Here is a 17,987-nt window from a genome sequence, read left to right as displayed (position 1 = left end):
CATTTTCTATCATATAGACTCCTCAAAGTGACTTCAAACGTGATATGTTGTAAAAATGAGAAATCGCTGGTCAACTTTTAACCCTTATAACTTCCTAACATAAAAAAAAATTTGGTTCCAAAATTGTGCTGATGTAAAGTAGACATGTGAGATATGTTACTTATTAAGTTTTTTGTGTGCTGTATCTCTGTGATTTAAGGGCATAAAAATTCAAAGTTGGAAAATTGCGACATTTTCAAATCTTTGCCAAATTTCCATTTTTTCACAAATAAACACAAGTCATATCAAAGAAATTTTAACATTAACATGAAATACAATATGTCATGAGAAAACAGGGTCAGAATCACCGGGATCAATCTATGTGTTCCAGAGTTATTACCTCATAAAGGGACAGTGGTCAGAATTGCAAAAATTGGCCTGGTCATTACTGTGCAAACCACCCTTGGGGGTAAAGGGGTTAACCAACCACAAGATGGATTTCATCAACCAAGGTAACATTGTTATCAGTATACCGGTGCCAACCTGACACTGCCTGTAGGTTACAATAATGTAACGCACAATGTAGGCACAATCCTGCTGACAATTTCCCTTTAATTAATAAAAATAAACTAGTAACACTTCTATTTGTTAAAGTATTCTTACTTTGCAGCATTTTTTCAAAAACTGCCTAAAACTTTTGCCCAGAACTGTATGTAGTTTGTATTGTGAAATCTGGTAACAGATCTGCTTTCAGGTCATTTCTTCCCTAGGAAATGCTTCTTTTGTTGCTGTTCCTAATTTGGTTATCACTATAGTCTTAAAATCATAAAAACTCCCTTATTATACAGTTCTATGCAAATGACAACAATGTAACAAAACATGAGTTTAAAATATGATTCTGAAACCCGTCCATCAGTCGGCTATGATGCGATAACTGCACATTTAGGGGTTTTTTATTCATATTCGCAGCAATTTAGTTTAGAAATAATCCCATCACACTTTATGTGTTTTCTCTTATAGCTTTTTGGATACAATGGATGATGATATCTGCAGCTCCAGGAAGAGATATGAAGATGAAGAGGGTATGAAAACAGAATAATATTAACCATTTTGTAAATGGTATATTGATGGCTGCTGATAGTGATTTACATTCTTGCTCTGGCATCTCCCCAGATTACCACTCTATCTACATCGGAGTGCCAGCTCCAAGGAGTTACAGAAGAAAGAGACGTCGGAGAAGGTCTTTATCCAGCCGGGAAAGGAGCAGTGAAAATGAGAGGCACTATAGCATGGATGAGCATTTAGATACAGATGAAGGAGGAAGACTCAACTATGACAATGAGAATTATAACATCAGCAGAACCAGTAAGTGACTAAATGTAGGAATGGAAATGTACCAGAATAAAAGAAATAGTCAAGTGAAGCTTCAACATAGGGCTAGCCTTACGTTGGATGGTGCCTGATACTGTGGCCTTTGCTGCTCCTACCCCCAATGTGGTGCCCAAAGTACAGAGCCATGAATTATTCAAATACCTCTTTACTTCAGTGCCTAATTAAAGCTCCACTCCAGCCAGGATTTTTTTTTATTTCATCACTGGAGTGGTGCTTCTAATCTAAGTTCCTTACAGCCCCTACTCTCATACTTACCTGCCACATTCTTCACCTTCTTTTGCCGCCACTCCTGTCCGTTTCAGGCAGTTTGTGATCTGATGGATCGCTCCAGGGTTTCATGGTCACTCTTCAGTGGCCTCGTACTGGCTCTCATAGACACTGAGATCTTGTGATGTAACTTCTTACTTCTGGCCAGTCAGAATTAAACAGTCAAAAGATGACACTGCGGGAATCGGAGCAGCTTTGATAAAAGGTGAAGATGCCGTAGAGTGAGTAGAGAGTAAAGAGGAGAGACAGGGAGTTTTGATTAGGATCACCACTCCGGGGTTAAAACAAAACAAAAAACGTCGGAGTGGCGCTTTGACAATACTATATAGTGCAGCAGACATCACAGTCCACATAAAAATAACCTGCAGTACCAAAGGGGAATTTGCACTGGAAGATAAGTCAGTACAAACGTTGTTAAAACCTTGTTTCTTGATTATTTTTCTGAGTAAACAGGCTGCCGATCACCCAATGAATGAGCAAAATGCTCGTTTATCGACCGAAATGATTCTTTGTGCAGCATGAAAGATCATCGTTCTCAGCAGTGCATTCTCCTATGTAACCAGGACCCGTGCTGCTGAGAACCATGGCAGCCTGTGCACACTGCGCGATCTAGTCAGTATCCATCACTCACTTTGTTCTATTATTCTACCTGTGGAAACCGGCATTTAATGTCCATCAATGGGTAAAACGTTACCGATCAAAGGTCGTTTCATGCAGCCAATAGTCGGTCCATGTAAACGGATCTTACATAGCAGACATGGATTTATGATTGCCATACAAATTCAATACCTGTCGCCCCAAAACAATCATTTGCCCGACAACTCTCCCTTACAACCCCCCCACACACATGAATTCTCAGCTGGCCAGACAAGTCAGACTAGAGTCCACCACACAGAGCACGGTGACATTGCGGCCTCATCACCATTGAACATAGACCATGCTCACAGTTTTAGAAATGACTTCAATCTTACCTTTTATAACATCTGGGGGTTAGGTCTGTGGGTACACTGGGATGATGGGCGCTGAAGGCTGACTTCGCAGTGCTGAGGATCAACCTATAATGACACAATACTGATCAGTTTCAGTTTATAAACACATTTTATCCAGATATAAAGGGCGATAAAACTATTACATGTTCAATGTTACAATGAAACACTTCAAAGTGCCCTGGATGAATTTGCACCTCTTATACATAGAACAACATGACACAGACGGCGACAACCCTGGCACATCCTGCAAACACGTTTCCTGCAGCGGTGCTCCAGGTGCGCCGAACGTCTGTGGAGAAAATCCAATCTACACCCAGATTTCATCCATTATAAGTTTATGCTTAGAACATACAACACTGCCCTTCACCTCTCCAAACAAACCTATTTCAGCACCCTCATCACCTCACTGTCCAATAACCCTAAACGTCTTTTTGAAACTTTTCATTCCCTGCTCAACCCAAGAGTGCAGGCCCCAACCACAGAGCTTCGAGCTGACGATCTGGCCAATTTCTTCAAAGAAAAAATTGACCATATAAGACAGGAAATTATGTCCCAATCACCTCATACCATGCATTGTCCTCCCTCCCCCACTGCATCTAGGTCACTCTCTAATTTTGAACCAGTCACAGAAGAAGTAAGCAGGCTCCTTGCATCTTCTCGCCCAACCACTTGCACCAGTGACCCATTTCCGTCACATCTCCTCCAGACCATTTCCCCTGCTGTCACCACTCACCTAACTAAAATACTTAACCTCTGTCTCTCTCTTCTGGTATCTTTCCCTCCTCATTTAAGCATGCCATCATAAATCCACTACTTAAAAAAACATTTCTCGACTAAAACTGTGCCGCTAACTATAGACCTGTCTCTAATCTTCCCTTCATCTCTAAACTCCTGGAAAACCTGGTCCACTCCCGTCTGATCCGCTATCTTTCTGATAACTCTCTTCTTGACACTCTCCAATCCGGTTTCCGCTCTTTACACTCTCCTAAAACTGCCCTCACTAAAGTCTCTAATGATCTACTAACAGCTAAATCAAATGGTCATTACTCCATGCTAATTCTCTTGGATCTCTCTGCAGCATTCGACACTGTGGATCATCAGCTCCTCCTCACTATGCTACATTCCATTGGCCTCAAGGACACCGTTCTCTCCTGGTTCTCCTCCTATCTATCTGACCGCTCCTTTACTGTATCTTTTGCTGATTCCTCCTCCTCTCATCTTCCCCTTACTGTTGGGGTTCCTCAAGGATCAGTTCTAGGCCCCCTCCTCTTCTCTTTGTATACTGCCCCTATTGGTCAAACAATCAGTAGATTTGGTTTCCAGTACCATCTCTATGCTGATGACACCCAATTATATGCTTCTTCTCCTGACATCACGCCTGCCTTTGTAGAAAACACCAGCGATTGTCTAAGCGCTGTGTCTAACATCATGTCCTCACTATATCTGAAACTGAACCTGTCAAAGACCGAACTCCTTGTATTTCCTCCCTCTACTAATGTACATATACCCGACATTGCCATTTCTGTGTGTGGTTCCACTATTATTCCCCAGCAACATGCCCACTGTTATGAATGAGTCACCGAGGAGGAAAAAACAAAAAGCAAGCTAAGCCCAGAAAACCGGAGAGGTTGGTAACTAGCGGATTGCAGACCCCTGATCCTATCCACAACAACTAGCAGTAGCCGTGGAGCATGCCTACGGTGGTTCTAGACGCCTCGTCATGACCGGAGAACTAAATAAGCCTAAAGAAAGAAAGGGAAAATCTAAACTGCCCCAGAGCAGACCCCAAAGCAATAGACAGCCTCCAACATGTATTGTCGGTGAAACAAGATGAAAACACAGACAAAGATAGGCTGAGCAAACGATGGGGCCCTCACCAACTAGAAAGGACAGGAAAGAAAAGCTGCTGTCTGCAATCACGCAAAAAACCCTGCCCAAAAAAATGTCCAACATGTCTGATAGAAAAAGGCCCTGAAGTCGCTAGACTTCAAATCACTATATCAGCACTCAGGTATATTCTGAAGACAGAGCAAAAGAGATCAACTGATCAGAGACAAAATGGGGATTCATCCCAGTCCCAGCCAGGGCTGGCTGAACACAAAAACTAAGTAAACCACACAAAAACTCATATGAACAATAGCAGAGAAAACTTAGCTTTAGGAAGGCAGGAATCAAACTGGAAACCAGAAGCCACAGTCAGGAAAATCACCAGCAAGAAACTAGGGAGTAGGCTGCCTTAAATCCAATCAGAAACTCATGATGTCCAATCGCAGTCCTCTTCCTCAGGTGGCCGGTCTCTGCCATTTAGATCAGCTTCATTACCTCCCTTCACCAACAGCGGGAGTCCAGATAGAGAACTCACTACTCCTCTGTCAGCACAGCCAGCTCCATAACCCTCACCAGAAGCAAGAGGCAAACCCGAAAATGAGCTCACAACAGCCCGCTGTCTTGGGGTCATACTTGACTCCGAGCTTTCCTTTGCCCCCCACATCCAATCACTGGCTCGCTCTTGTTATCTGCACCTCAAAAACATTTCTAGAATTCGACCTTTTCTTACTTTTGACTCTGCAAAAACTCTTACTGTTTCTCTTATTCATTCTCGTGTGGACTATTGTAACTCTCTTCTAATCGGTCTCCCTCTTACCAAACTCTCCCTCCTCCAATCTGTCTTGAATACTGCAGTCAGGATCATATTCCTCGCCAATCGTTACAGCGATGTCTCTACATTGTGCCAGTCATTACACTGGCTACCCATCCACTCCAGAATCCAGTACAAACTTATCACCCTCACCCACAAAGCTCTCCATGGCTCAGCACCACCCTACATCTTCTCCCTCGTTTCAGTCTACCACCCTACCTCTGCCCTCCGTTCTGCTGATGACCTGAGGTTAGCATCCTCAATAATCAGAACCTCCCACTCCCGTCTCCAAGACTATACACGTGCTGCGCCAATTCTTTGGAATGCACTTCCCAGGTCAATACAATTAGTCCCCAATCCCTACAATTTTAAGCGTGCCTTGAAAACGCATTCATTCAGACTGGCCTACCGCCTCAACACATTAACCTAATCTATCCCTGTGTGGCACAGTCAAAAGTTTGACCATAACCAGGTTCCCTCTGTCATGTTCCCACATGCTTTATGCATCCATTAGCCCTCTGTTTGGACCAGCCATAATGTTAAGTGTGTAACAGTATAGACACAATCAGGGCAACTGTTACCACCCACCTTTCGTGTCTACCTCTTTCCTCATAGATTGTAAGCTTGCGAGCAGGGCCCTCACTCCTCTTGGTATCTGTTATGATCTATGTGATTATTGTTATGCTGTAATGTCTATCGTCTGTACAAGTCCCCTCTGAAATGTAAAGTGCTGCGGAATATGTCGGCGCTATAGAAATAAAATTATTATTATTGTTATGTTCATTATTACATTGGAGCATACATAACACTGAGCTGCTGTAAATTAGGCTCAGGTCGTATCACCTCTGGATACTGGATTGTGTGACCTCACACTATGAAAACCCCTGTCCATGGTAAAGCACTTGAAACCTTCTGTAATCTGCTCACTAAGCTGTAGCTGAAGTAGAGAAACTTCAGTCACTAGAGAAGAGGACAGCGGGGCAGCATGCAGGTACCACCTCCAGGTAAGACCCAGCCGGGACCTTACATGTGGGCACGCTTCATTGCCACAGAGGCATGAGGCTGAGACATTGCAGCTCACAGACAACAATTCTCTCTACATTCACCACCATGTTCTGTAATCAGGAATTTAAAGCCATGCGTGGAATCCAATTATCTATCTGTCTATCATCTATCTATCTGTCTGTCATCTATCTATCTATCTATCTATCTATCTATCTATATATCTATCTGTCTATCATCTATCTGTCTATCATCTATCTATCTATCTGTCTATCATCTATCTATCTATCTATCTACCTATCTACCTATCTATTATCTATCTGTCTATTTAATATCTACTGTATCTGTCTGTATATCTATATATTACATGTCTGTCTATCATTTATCATCTTTCAAAAATGTATTTAATATAACAAAACTGACGTGTTTCTTTATTGATAAAAATTAAGCATTTTAAAAAATGCACTAAAATGGGACAGAATGCTTAACCCTAACGTTGCACCACTTAAATGTGCACTAAAATTCTTTACAATTAAAGGGTCCTACAGAAAATGAAATATCTGAAATAAAGAAAAATACTTTAGAAATAAATTGTAAAATTCCTTTGAGTTTTTATTTATATCCTTTTAGTCTGAGTGCCGATGGTTTCAGATACAATAGTAAATTCAGACCCTATGCTAAATACAAAGAAGGGTTGTGTCAGTGCAGAGAGCCCCAGACCTTGAGTCTTCCTGATTGCTCTGTCAGTAAGGATATGTTCACACAGATTTTTTTTTTTCACCATGGATGATTTCTTATGTCTGAAAAATCCACACTGAAAAATAAGCTTGAATAACAAAGTTTTTAGCATTTTTTTGGTGTATTTTTATATACAGGGAGTTTTTTTTATACAATAGTCAAAGTTGAGGCATATTTACAAGCAGAACGCCTCAAGAACTGACATGTTGCCTCTTTTTCCACGTGTAAATAAACCATGTGAACCATAGACCTGGTTTCAATGGAAAAGTGTAGGACACTTAATCAAAGAGTCCTTGATGTGGTTTTTCATGTAGATTTTGAAAAACTCCAAGTAAAAAACCATATGGCCATACTATTTTATATAAGGAGAGACAGAAGCCTCCTGTCTTCCTGTCTGGAGTAGATGTGTGCGTCTGGTCCCTTCTCACAGCTTCTGAGGTGTCTGCCTGTGCCTCATTTATGGACACACAACTGTGATGTTATCTCATCTGTGTTATATACGGATTGGTTTTACGGTTAGATACAGAGAAGGCAAAAATCCCATGGGAAACCTCGAAAACAATAGCACAATATAGGGTCTTACCCCGTAAAAAATGGATAGACGAGAAGTGCAGGGATTTGATCACCTTGCAGGGTCGTGAGATCACAACATCATATTAGCTCAAAAAAGCAACGGCTGCTGCAGATCCACGACTGAATTCTAGGAAAAGGTTAAAAGTGAAAAATGTACCCTTTTTGCATTGCTGAAGACACCAATAGCGGTTTCCAGAGATTTTGATGGAAGAATCCAGAAGACGAAATGTAGAGAATTGTGGTTTTATTGTCTACGTGCTTCGAAGTTCACAGACTTCTTTATCAAAGACATTTCAGGTGGTTAGTCCTGATGAAGAAGTCTGTTAACTTTGAAATGCGTAGACTCGCAAACTGCTATTCTCTACAATTCGCCTCCTGGATTCTTCCATCACAATCTTTGGAAACCACTATTGGAGTCTTCAGCAACGCAAAAAAAAGGACATTTTTCCATTTTATCCTCTTCCGAGAGAAGGCAACAGAGCTTACGTAGTTCTGGCTCTCTTTATGGACACAGTCCATCCTGCTCTGTGTTTAGGAGGGGTTTTCTGTTTATTAGAGATGAGAAAATCGATTCTGCGAGAACCAATTTTGGGGCACATTTTTTTAGACAATGTAAATCCAAATAATTCTAGATTCCTTACTAGTGAACTTTCTAAACTGGTTGTCGCAATGTTACAGATAGCATAAGACAGAGAAGAAGGTTTCATTGATCTCAAGCACTTCCCCATAATGCCTTGCAGCAGGCACCCTATAGCACAGCAAATCATATAGGATTCTAGGTTAGAGCTCAATAATAACTGATAGCCCAATCAGGAGCAGCTGCTTTTTTGTGGACAATGTGGATAAGGCCAGGTTCACACATGCGAGGAATACAGCCGAGTCTCGCATGTTAATACCCGTCACTGCCGCCGGCACTTGTGCTCCTCCATGTATTTCTATGCGGCCGCATGCTACGATCCGAGTGCCGGCGGCAGTGCCGGGTGTTAAGATGCGATACTCGGCCGTGTTTCTCACATGTGTGATCCCGGCCTAAGAGAGAGGACCTCAGAGCTCAGTCAGAGAGACATACAGTCAAGATCGTTTGTGTTGACACTCTTTAAATTGTTACTCATATATCTGACTATAATCCTACAAAATCCCTCACTTTTTTCAAGTTTACCTAGCATTAATGCAGTTTTGAAAGAAAAAGGGTGGTTACTAGTGTTGAGCATTCCGATACCGCAAATATCGGGTATCAGCCGATATTCGCGGTATCGGAATTCCGATACTGAGTTCCGATACTTTTTGCATATAGAATACCGGAATCGGAAGTTCCCATAATGCTATGAGCCAGTTTGATTTGATTCAGCCAATGACAATCCTCAGAAGTGTGGGCACATCCTGTTAGGCATGTAGGCATGTTAACTAATGGCGTGGCTGTGATTGGCTGCTGAAATTATGTCATGATGCACTATAAAAGCCGCCGCCGCCGCCATTTCGGGTTCACTCTACTGTGAATTCAGTTAGGGACAGGCTGCTGTTCAAGACTCTGAGAGACAGTTAGAGATAGCGATTTTACAAATAATATTGTGCTTTACCCAGGCTACATTATCAATCAGTGTAGCTTTCTTTTGCCTTGCAGCGCTGTTCACAGCTGTCTGCAAGGTCTGTGTGAGTGCAGCTCACGCTGTGTAGTGTGTCCTGCAGCCACGTCTGGTTGTAGGCCGCTCAGCGTGCGTCACTGCCTCTTACATATTTTTCTTTTATTGCAGCTCATTTTTCATTAATTCTCCTATTAGTGTGCATCCATCCGTATCCATATACATTGGTTGCAAACACTATAGGAGTAGACAGCGGAGCCTTTCTGCAGCCTTTCAGTGCTAGTGCCCAGTTATCTGCACTGTTCACGGCTGTCTGAGAGGTCTCTGTGTGAGTGCAGCTCACGCTGTAGTGTGTCCTGCAGCCACGTCTGGTTGTAGACCGCTCAGCGTGCGTCACTGCCTCATACATATTTTTCTTTTATTGCAGCTCATTTTTCATTAATTCTCCTATTAGTGTGCATCCATCCGTATCCATCTACATTGGTTGGTTGCAAACACTATATAGGAGTAGATAGAGGAGCTTTTTTTCTGGCTTGTGCCCTGCAGCCGCAGCCAGATTAGTATTACCCTATTTTTTGGAGCCTCATATATTGCATTGTAGGTTACCTTCCTGCATTGTAATAGCTCCAAAAAGTTTGTGATACTATCGCTTTCACATCTTTGGTCACATCCTTTTTGTTTTTTTGAAAACAAAAAAGAAAATAAAGTTCACCAAACACTCCACTTGACAGATGTGTAGGCCACATTAGCTCATATTAAAGTGTAGTCCACACACTTTATAAAATTAGTGTTTCTTCTACCTGTAACCAGCTGTTCAGGAATAAGCACACTAAGCCCCCCTTTGTACTTTTCTGCCTATCTTTATCAGTCTACCAAGATGAAGAAGGCAGGGAGTAAGGCACGAGGTCGTGGGCGTGGAGTTGCAGCAGCGAGAGGACGTGTTGATTCAGCAAGGAGAGGACGTGGGGATTCTGTGCCTGCTGCGGGCACCAGTGAGTCAGCATCCCCCAGTTTTACCAGGCAACAGTCCTTTATGCGCAGCTTTGTAGGACCTCACCGTACCCCACTGCTGCGGGACGAACAAATTGAAGCCGTTGTCGGATGGATGGCAGCTAACGCATCGACTTCAATGACTTCCACATCCTCTCAGGGCCAGAGCACTGAAGAGCAACCATCTGTCTCTTCACCACCTGCCAAATTGCTCAGGCAGTCAGAGAGCCCTGAACAGGAGCCATCTCAGTCTCTACTTCTGTTCTCTGAATCTGTTGGCTTGGAAAGAGGGGGCCTGCCAAGCAGCATTCAAGAATGTGAAGAAGAGGGAGTATGCAGTGATGCGCAACTACTTTGTCCCTCTGAATCTGAAGAGGCGGGTGGGCCAGTGCCTATGGTCAGCACACCTCAGTACGCATCAGATGATGAGACTCAGGTGCCACTTTCTGGTGCGTACGGTGCTGGCGAGACTACCCAGGAGAAGCAGATGTTTGAAGAGGGGAGTGTAGATGATGAGGTCCTTGACCCATCATGGCGTGAGGAACAGGAAGGTGGTGGGAGCAGCTCTGAGGAAGAGATTCCCCGAACGGCCAAAACAGGAAGGAGAGAGAGGGAGGGGGCAGACTTGGTTGCCTGTAGCCTCCACTTCGGCACCCGTTAGGAGCATTCCTCTTCCAAAAGCCAAAACGGGCGCTCCCAAGACTTGCAGTGCGTGGTCCTTTTTTGACACAGTTGCAGATGACATTTGCTTTGTCAAATGCAAGCTGTGTCAACAGAAAGTCAAAAGAGGGAAAAGTGTCAGCAACCTCAATACCACAAATATGTGGAAACATGTGCGGACCAAGCACGAGGTGGAGTTACAAAGACACACTGAAGACGTAGGCCAACCTACAGCACCACCTACCACCTCTTCAGCTCGTGTTGTAGCCTCTTCCTCCAGCTCACACACAGCTGGTTCGGCTTCCTCACAGGATTGCCATGGAAGAACCTCTGGCACTGTTGTCCAGAGACCCAGTGACATTCCACCCACAGCACCACGTTCCCGTTGATCCTCACAGTCCCAGGCCACTCTACAGCCATCCGTAGCACAGGCATGGGAGAAAAGGCGGCCATACTCGGCAAACCATCCCCGAGCACAGGCTCTGAATGCTGGCATTGCCAAACTACTGGCCCTTGAAATGCTCTCATTCAGGCTGGTGGAGACAGACACCTTCCGGAACATCATGGCATTGGCAGTCCCACAATACACCGTGCCCAGCCGCTTTTATTTCAGCAGGCAAGCCATCCCTGCCCTGCAAAAGCATGTGGAGGGAAAAATTAAACATGCGCTACTAAACGCCGTCAGTAGCAAGGTCCACCTGACCACAGATGCGTGGACCAGTAACCATGGACAGGGACGATACCTTTCCCTCACTGCCCATTGGGTCAATGTTGTGGAGCCGGGTACAGATCTTGAGAGTGGTTCTGTACGTGTTCTGCCAACTCCAAGGATTGCAGGAATCCAGTCTGTACACATTGACTCCTCCTCATACTCCAGTTCCTCAGAATCAGCGCTGCAGGAGCCTGTTACGACCGATATGAGCACAGCCGTGGCCAAACGTCAACATGCCGGACTGAAATTAATTTCTTTTGGGGAATCGAAGCCACACAGCGCAGGAGCTCTGGAATGCCATCAAGCAGGAGAGCGACGTGTGGTTTGTGCCAGCGAATCTCCAGCCAGGCTTGGTAGTGTGTGACAATGGCCAAAATCTGGTGGCAGCTCTGGGTCTAGGCAACCTCACTCACATCCCATGTCTAGCACATGTGCTCAACTTGGTCGTGCAGAGCTTTCTGAGGGACTATCCGGATCTTGATGCACTGCTGCAATCAGTAGTAGTCTACAACAGATATTAAACTTGATGAAATTAGGCCTCAGCCTACACCCTGACTGACCCTGGGCTCCAACATTGCCAGTTGTTGCTCGGAAGTGCCATCTGCACAGAGAAAAACACATGCTCCAGTGTTAGTGGGATTCAGTAATGCCAGCTGCTCCCCTGCTGTGTGTACGGCAATGTCTCCTGCTCCCTCCACAATCAAACTACATCACATATAAAACTTGCTGCAATTAGGCCTCAGCCTGCTCCATGATTGATTCTGGGCTCCAACATCGCCAGTTGTTGCTCAAAAGTGCCGCCCGCACAGAAAAAAACACTAGCTCCTGTGTTAGTGGGGTTCAGTAACGCCAGCTGCTCTCCTGTTGTGTGTACGGCAAAGTCTCCTGCTGCCTCTACATTCAAACTACCTCAGATTTTACACTTGCTCCAAGTAGGCCTCAGCCTACACCATGATTGATCCTGGGCTTCAACACAGCCAGTTGTTGCTCAGAAGTGCCGTCTGCACAGAAAAAAACACTAGCTCCTGTGTTAGTGGGGTTCAGTAACGCCAGCTGCTCCCCTGCTGTGTGTACGGCAAAGTCTCCTGCTCCCTCCACATTCAAACTACATCACATATAAAACTTGCTGCAATTAGGCCTCAGCCTGCTCCATGATTGATCCTGGGCTCCAACATCGCCAGTTGTTGCTCAGAAGTGCCGTCAACACAGAAAAAAACACTAGCTCCTGTGTTAATGAGGTTCAGTAACGCCAGCTGCTCCCCTGCTGTGTGTACGGCAAAGTCTCCTGCTGCCTCCACATTGAAACTACCTCAGATTTTACACTTGCTCCAAGTAGGCCTCAGCCTGCTCCATGATTGATCCTGGGCTCCAACATCACCAGTTGTTGTTCGGAAGTGCCGTCCGCACAGAAAACAACACTAGCTCCTGTGTTAGTGGGGTTCAGTAATGCCAGCTGCTCCCCTGCTGTGTGTACTGCAAAGTCTACTGCTGCCTCCACATTCAAACTACATCCGATTTTCAACTTGCTCCAAGTAGGCCTCAGCCTGCTCCATGATTGATGCTGGGCTCCAACATCGCCAGTTGTTGCTCGGAAGTGCCGTCTGCACAGAGAAAAACAAATGCTCCAGTGTTAGTGGGGTTCAGTAACGCCAGCTGCACCCCTGCTGTGTGTACGGCAAAGTCTCCTTCTGCCTCCACATTCAAACTACCTCAGATTTTACACTTGCTCCAAGTAGGCCTCAGCCTGCTCCATGATTGATCCTGGGCTCCAACATTGCCAGTTGTTGCTCGGAAGTGTCGTCCGCACAGAAAGCAACACTAGCTCCTGTGTTCGTGGGGTTCAGTAACGCCTGCTGCTCCCCTGCTGTGTGTACGGCAAAGTCTCCTGCTGTCTCCACATTCAAACTACATCCGATTTTCAACTTGCTACAAGTAGGCCTCAGCCTGCTCCATGATTGATCCTGGGCTACAACATCGCCAGTTGCGGACGACACTTCCGAGCAACAACTACTAGTAGTGGGAATGTGGACAGAGCAGGAGACATTGCTGGACACACATTAGGGGATCAGCTGACGTTACTGAACCTCAGTAACACAGGAACAAGTGTTGATTGTGCAGACGGCACTTCTGAGCAGCAACTGGCGGTGTTGGTGGACAGGGTAAATACTAGAGACAGTGGAGCCAGAGGCCTAATTGGAGCACGGTTAAAATCAGTAGTAGTATACAACAGATATAAAACTTGATGAAATTAGGCCTCAGCCTACACCCAGATTGACCCTGGGTTCCAACATCGCCAGTTGCTGCTCAGAAGTGTCTTTGGCACGGGTACTCCCTCCTGTCCAGCCTGGTTCCAGCACGCCTGCTGTTTCCGGGTAGTGTCAACGTTACTTTGCCACCAATACGTTGTCCTGTCGTGTTGCGGTCGGGTTAGCTGAGTCTATGGTGCCTGCAGTTTAGGTGCTTCCTATGTGGGCTGCGGGTTCTGGTAATAAAGGCTAGTTCCGTAGTGCCAATAGGACAAGCATCCCCTGTAAGGACTGTGGGTTTCGGTAACTGCGACCGGCTCGCGGCCTTGCAACATTGTTTTTCATGGGTACCTTCTGCTACCCATCCAGGTTCCAGTACCGTCAGCTGGTTCTCGGCAGTGCCTTTGGCTGAGGTGCCTCCTTCTCGGTATCCGAGTTCCAGCAACGTCTGCTGGTCCTTGGTAGTGCTTTCTAGCACAGATACCTCCTGCTTAGTAACCGTGTTCCAGCACCGTCAGCTGGTCCACGGTTGTGCCATTGGCTCTTGTTCCTCCTGCTGCCCTCCGGGTTCCAGCACCGTCAGCTGGTCCTCGCTAGTTCCATTATCTCTTGCAACTTCTGCTACCCATCCGGGTTCCAGCACCGTCCGCTGGTTCTCGGCAGTGCCTTTGGCTTAGGTGCCTCCTTCTCGGTATCCGAGTTCCAGCAACGTCTGCTGGTCCTTGGTAGTGCTTTCTAGCACAGGTACCTCCTGCTTAGTAACCGTGTTCCAGCACCGTCAGCTGGTCCTCGGTAGTGCCATTGGCTCTTGTTCTTTCTGCTGCCCCTCCGGGTTCCAGCACTGTCAGCTGGTTCTCGGCAGTGTCTTTGGCACGGATACTCCCTCCTGCCCAGCCTGGTTCCAGCACGCCTGCTGTTTCCGGGTAGTGTCAACATCACTTTACCACCAAAACATTGTCCTGTCGTGTTGCGGTCGGGTTAGCCGAGTCTATGGTGCCTGCAGTTTAGGTGCTTCCTATGTGGGCTGCAGGTTCTGGTAATAAAGGCTGGTTCCGTAGTGCCAATAGGACAAGCACCCCCTGTAAGGACTGTGGGTTTCGGTAACTGCGGCCGGCTCGCGGCCTTGCAACTTTGTTTTTCATGGGTACCTTCTGCTACCCATCCAGGTTCCAGTACCGTCAGCAGATTCTCGGCAGTGCCTTTGGCTGAGGTGCCTCCTTCTCAGTATCCGAGTTCCAGCAATGTCTGCTGGTCCTTGGTAGTGCTTTCTAGCACAGGTACCTCCTGCTTAGTAACCATGTTCCAGCACCGTCAGCAGGTCCTCGGTAGTGCCATTGGCTCTTGTTTCTTCTGCTGCCCCTCCGGGTTCCAGCACCATCAGCTGGTCCTCGCTAGTTCCATTGGCTCTTGTTCCTTCTGCTGCCCCTCCGGGTTCCAGCACCGTCAGCTGGTCCTCGCTAGTTCCATTTGCTCTTGCAGCTTCTGCTACCCATCCGGGTTCCAGCACCATCAGCTGGTTCCAGGCAGAGCCTTTGGCCTAGGTGCCTCCTTCTCGGTATCCGAGTTCCAGCAATGTCTGCTGGTCCTTGGTAGTGCTCTCTAGCACAGGTACCTCTAGCTTAGTAAGCGGGTTCCAGCACCGTCAGCTGGTCCTCGGTAGTGCCATTGGCTCTTGTTCCTTCTGCTGCCCTTCCGGGTTCCAGCACCGTCAGCTGGTCCTCGCTAGTTCCATTGGCTCTTGCAGCTTCGGCTACCCATACGGGTTCCAGCACCGTCAACTGGTTCTCGGCATTTCCTCAGCCTTCTTGTACCTTCTGCTACATTTCCAAGTTCAAGCTTTTCGAAATAGTTTTTGTTTATTATCACTCTGGATCTCCCTGACAACAACCCTGAAGACGACGACCCTGAAGACCACCCCAAAGAAGACGACGACAAAAACGATGACCCTGAAGACGACGTCCCGGAACACCACCCCGAAGAAGACCAAAAAGATGACCCTGAAGAAGATGACCAAGAGGACAAAGAACATGAAGACAACTACCAAGATACAGAACAACAAGAGACAGAAAACCAAGAAGCAGAAGACCAAGAAGCTGCAGAACAAAAAGCAGAAGAACATTAAGCATAAGACTAAAAATCAGAGCAAAAGATATTATCTAAAGCATAAGCAGAAGAAGACTAAGCAGTGTATGGGGGTGAGTCCATTCCTCCTCGTGGTGCCCCTGGAAAATGCCTGCTGCTGCAGGCCAAACTGAACGCGGACAAATCCTGTTGTAAATCTTTTGTGACAGGCAGAACGGAAGGTGTAATCTTCAAACTTTTATAGATAAAAACTACAGGAATGCCTGTCACAAATAAGAATATGATGAAGAAGAAGAATAGGAAGAAGATGAAGAAGTAGAATATGAAGAAGAATAATAGTTGAATAAGAAGAATATGAATAATGTAAAAAAATGAATAATAGGAAGATGGTGAAAAAGAAGATAAAAAAGGTGAAGAAGAAGTTGATGAAAAAGATGCTGCTGCTGCTGCTGAGGATCATGAAGGAGAAAGTGTGGGAGAAGTAAAAAAGAAGATGAAGAGCATGGAAGTAGTGAAACATACATATCTGACAAAATATAAAAAAGGTTAACATTGTCAATATCTTTGTAACTCCAAACGTCTTTAAAAAAAAAATTTATTCCTGCTATTCCATTTGATTGGGATAAACCTCTATGCCTTTAATGTCTCCTCCACCTCCCCCAATACATTCTACATTATTCTTAGTTGTTTTTCTTCATGTTGAATTAACCTACAAGGAAAGAAAGGGGGTATTTTAATTCCGATCTTTCTGTCCCATTGACTTGCATTGGTTTCCGGTATCGGAATCGGCGATAACCGATACTTTTTTGGTATTGGTCCGATCCAATCCGATCCAATATTTCACGATATCGGATGGTATCGCTCAACACTAGTGGTTACACCAAATATTGATTTAGATTTCTCTTTTGTTCATTTATTTTGTCTGAACCATTAATGGAGTTTTGTGTGAAATTATATCCAATTTGCCATTTTTGCTTGTTTTCTTTGAGTTTTCCAATACATAAAGGAAATAAATATGTGCATAACAAAACGTGTAATTGCCATAATATTCTGAGAGAAATATTCCATTTTCTGAAACAATTTCAACACTTTCAGCCATGATTGTACAATGCTTTGCAAACCTTTTAGGCGGGTGATGAAAAATGCTTCAAAGCGAGAAAGCATTCAAAAATAGAAGTGCTAGTAGTTTAAAAAAAAAAAATGCAAAGTGAATGAATAAAAGAAAAATCTAAATCAATATTTGGTGTGATCACCTTTTGCCTTCAAAACTGCATTAATTCTAGGCATACTTGCAAAAAGTCTGGAATTTTGTAGGGTTATAGTCAGATATGAGTAGCTAATTATACTAAATATGCAATTATGATCATCATTTTCATGTCTAGGTTGAAACACAGTCATTAACTGAAAAAGAAAGTTAAAACTGGACAAGAAATAGCTAAACTCTGTTACAAAGGTGAGGTTTTGGAAGACAGTTAAATGTTTTAGGTCAACGACAAAGACAAGACTGAGCACAGCAACAAGTCACAATGTAGTTATACATTGAAAGAAAAGTACAGAAAAGTCTCTCCCAAGTTTTAAAAGTAGACTGAAGTTTCAAGATGTGCTGTTCAAGCTCTTTTTAAGATGCACCAAGAAATGAGTAACATTGAGGACCATATACGCAGTGATCAGACAGGGAACGATTTCAGGTTCAGGTACCGCGGGTGCCACCTCAGGGTGCAGGTACCATGGTTGCAGGTTCAGGTACCACGGGTGCAGCTTCAGGGTTCAGGTACCAGGGGTGCGCGTCAGTGTTCGATGGCCGGAAGTGCAGCATCTGGGTTCAGGTACTGCGGGTGCTGCTTCAGGGTTAAGGTAGCGCTGGTGCAATTTCAGGGTTCAGGTACAGCCTCAAGGTTTAGGTACCGCAGGTGTGGCTTCAGGACTGTTACCATGGGTACAGCTTCAGCATTCAGGTACTGCAGGTGCGGCTTCAGGGCTCAGTTACCACGGGTACAGCTTCAGTGTTCTGGTACCGCAGGGAGCCGTATTAGGCTCAGGTACCACAGGGAGTGGTGTCAGTACTCATTTGTGGAGCTTGCCATCTACACATCTATTGAATTGAATAGGAGGCGGATGCACCTCGGCCACCACCAGAAG

General features: G+C 45.1%; 1 protein-coding gene across 1 annotated transcript in view; it reads left to right on the top strand.

Annotated features, from left to right (window-relative positions):
- The first annotated feature begins 6,157 nt into the window (after positions 1–6,157).
- The window catches only part of SLC4A5 (solute carrier family 4 member 5), a 185,087-nt gene continuing 173,257 nt past the window's right edge, over positions 6,158–17,987 (top strand). Inside the window, exon 1 of the mRNA XM_073569061.1 lies at positions 6,158–6,269. Coding sequence (XP_073425162.1) covers positions 6,251–6,269 — 19 coding nt within the window. The 5' untranslated portion in view covers positions 6,158–6,250. The remainder of the gene's footprint in view (positions 6,270–17,987) is intronic.

This window comes from Dendrobates tinctorius, unplaced genomic scaffold, assembly GCF_039654945.1.
Source record: "Dendrobates tinctorius isolate UK_male_01 unplaced genomic scaffold, ASM3965494v1 ptg000022l, whole genome shotgun sequence".
Lineage (NCBI taxonomy): Eukaryota > Metazoa > Chordata > Amphibia > Anura > Dendrobatidae > Dendrobates > Dendrobates tinctorius.
Note: the sequence above shows the minus strand (reverse complement) of the source record. Positions and strands in the feature narration are given on the sequence as shown.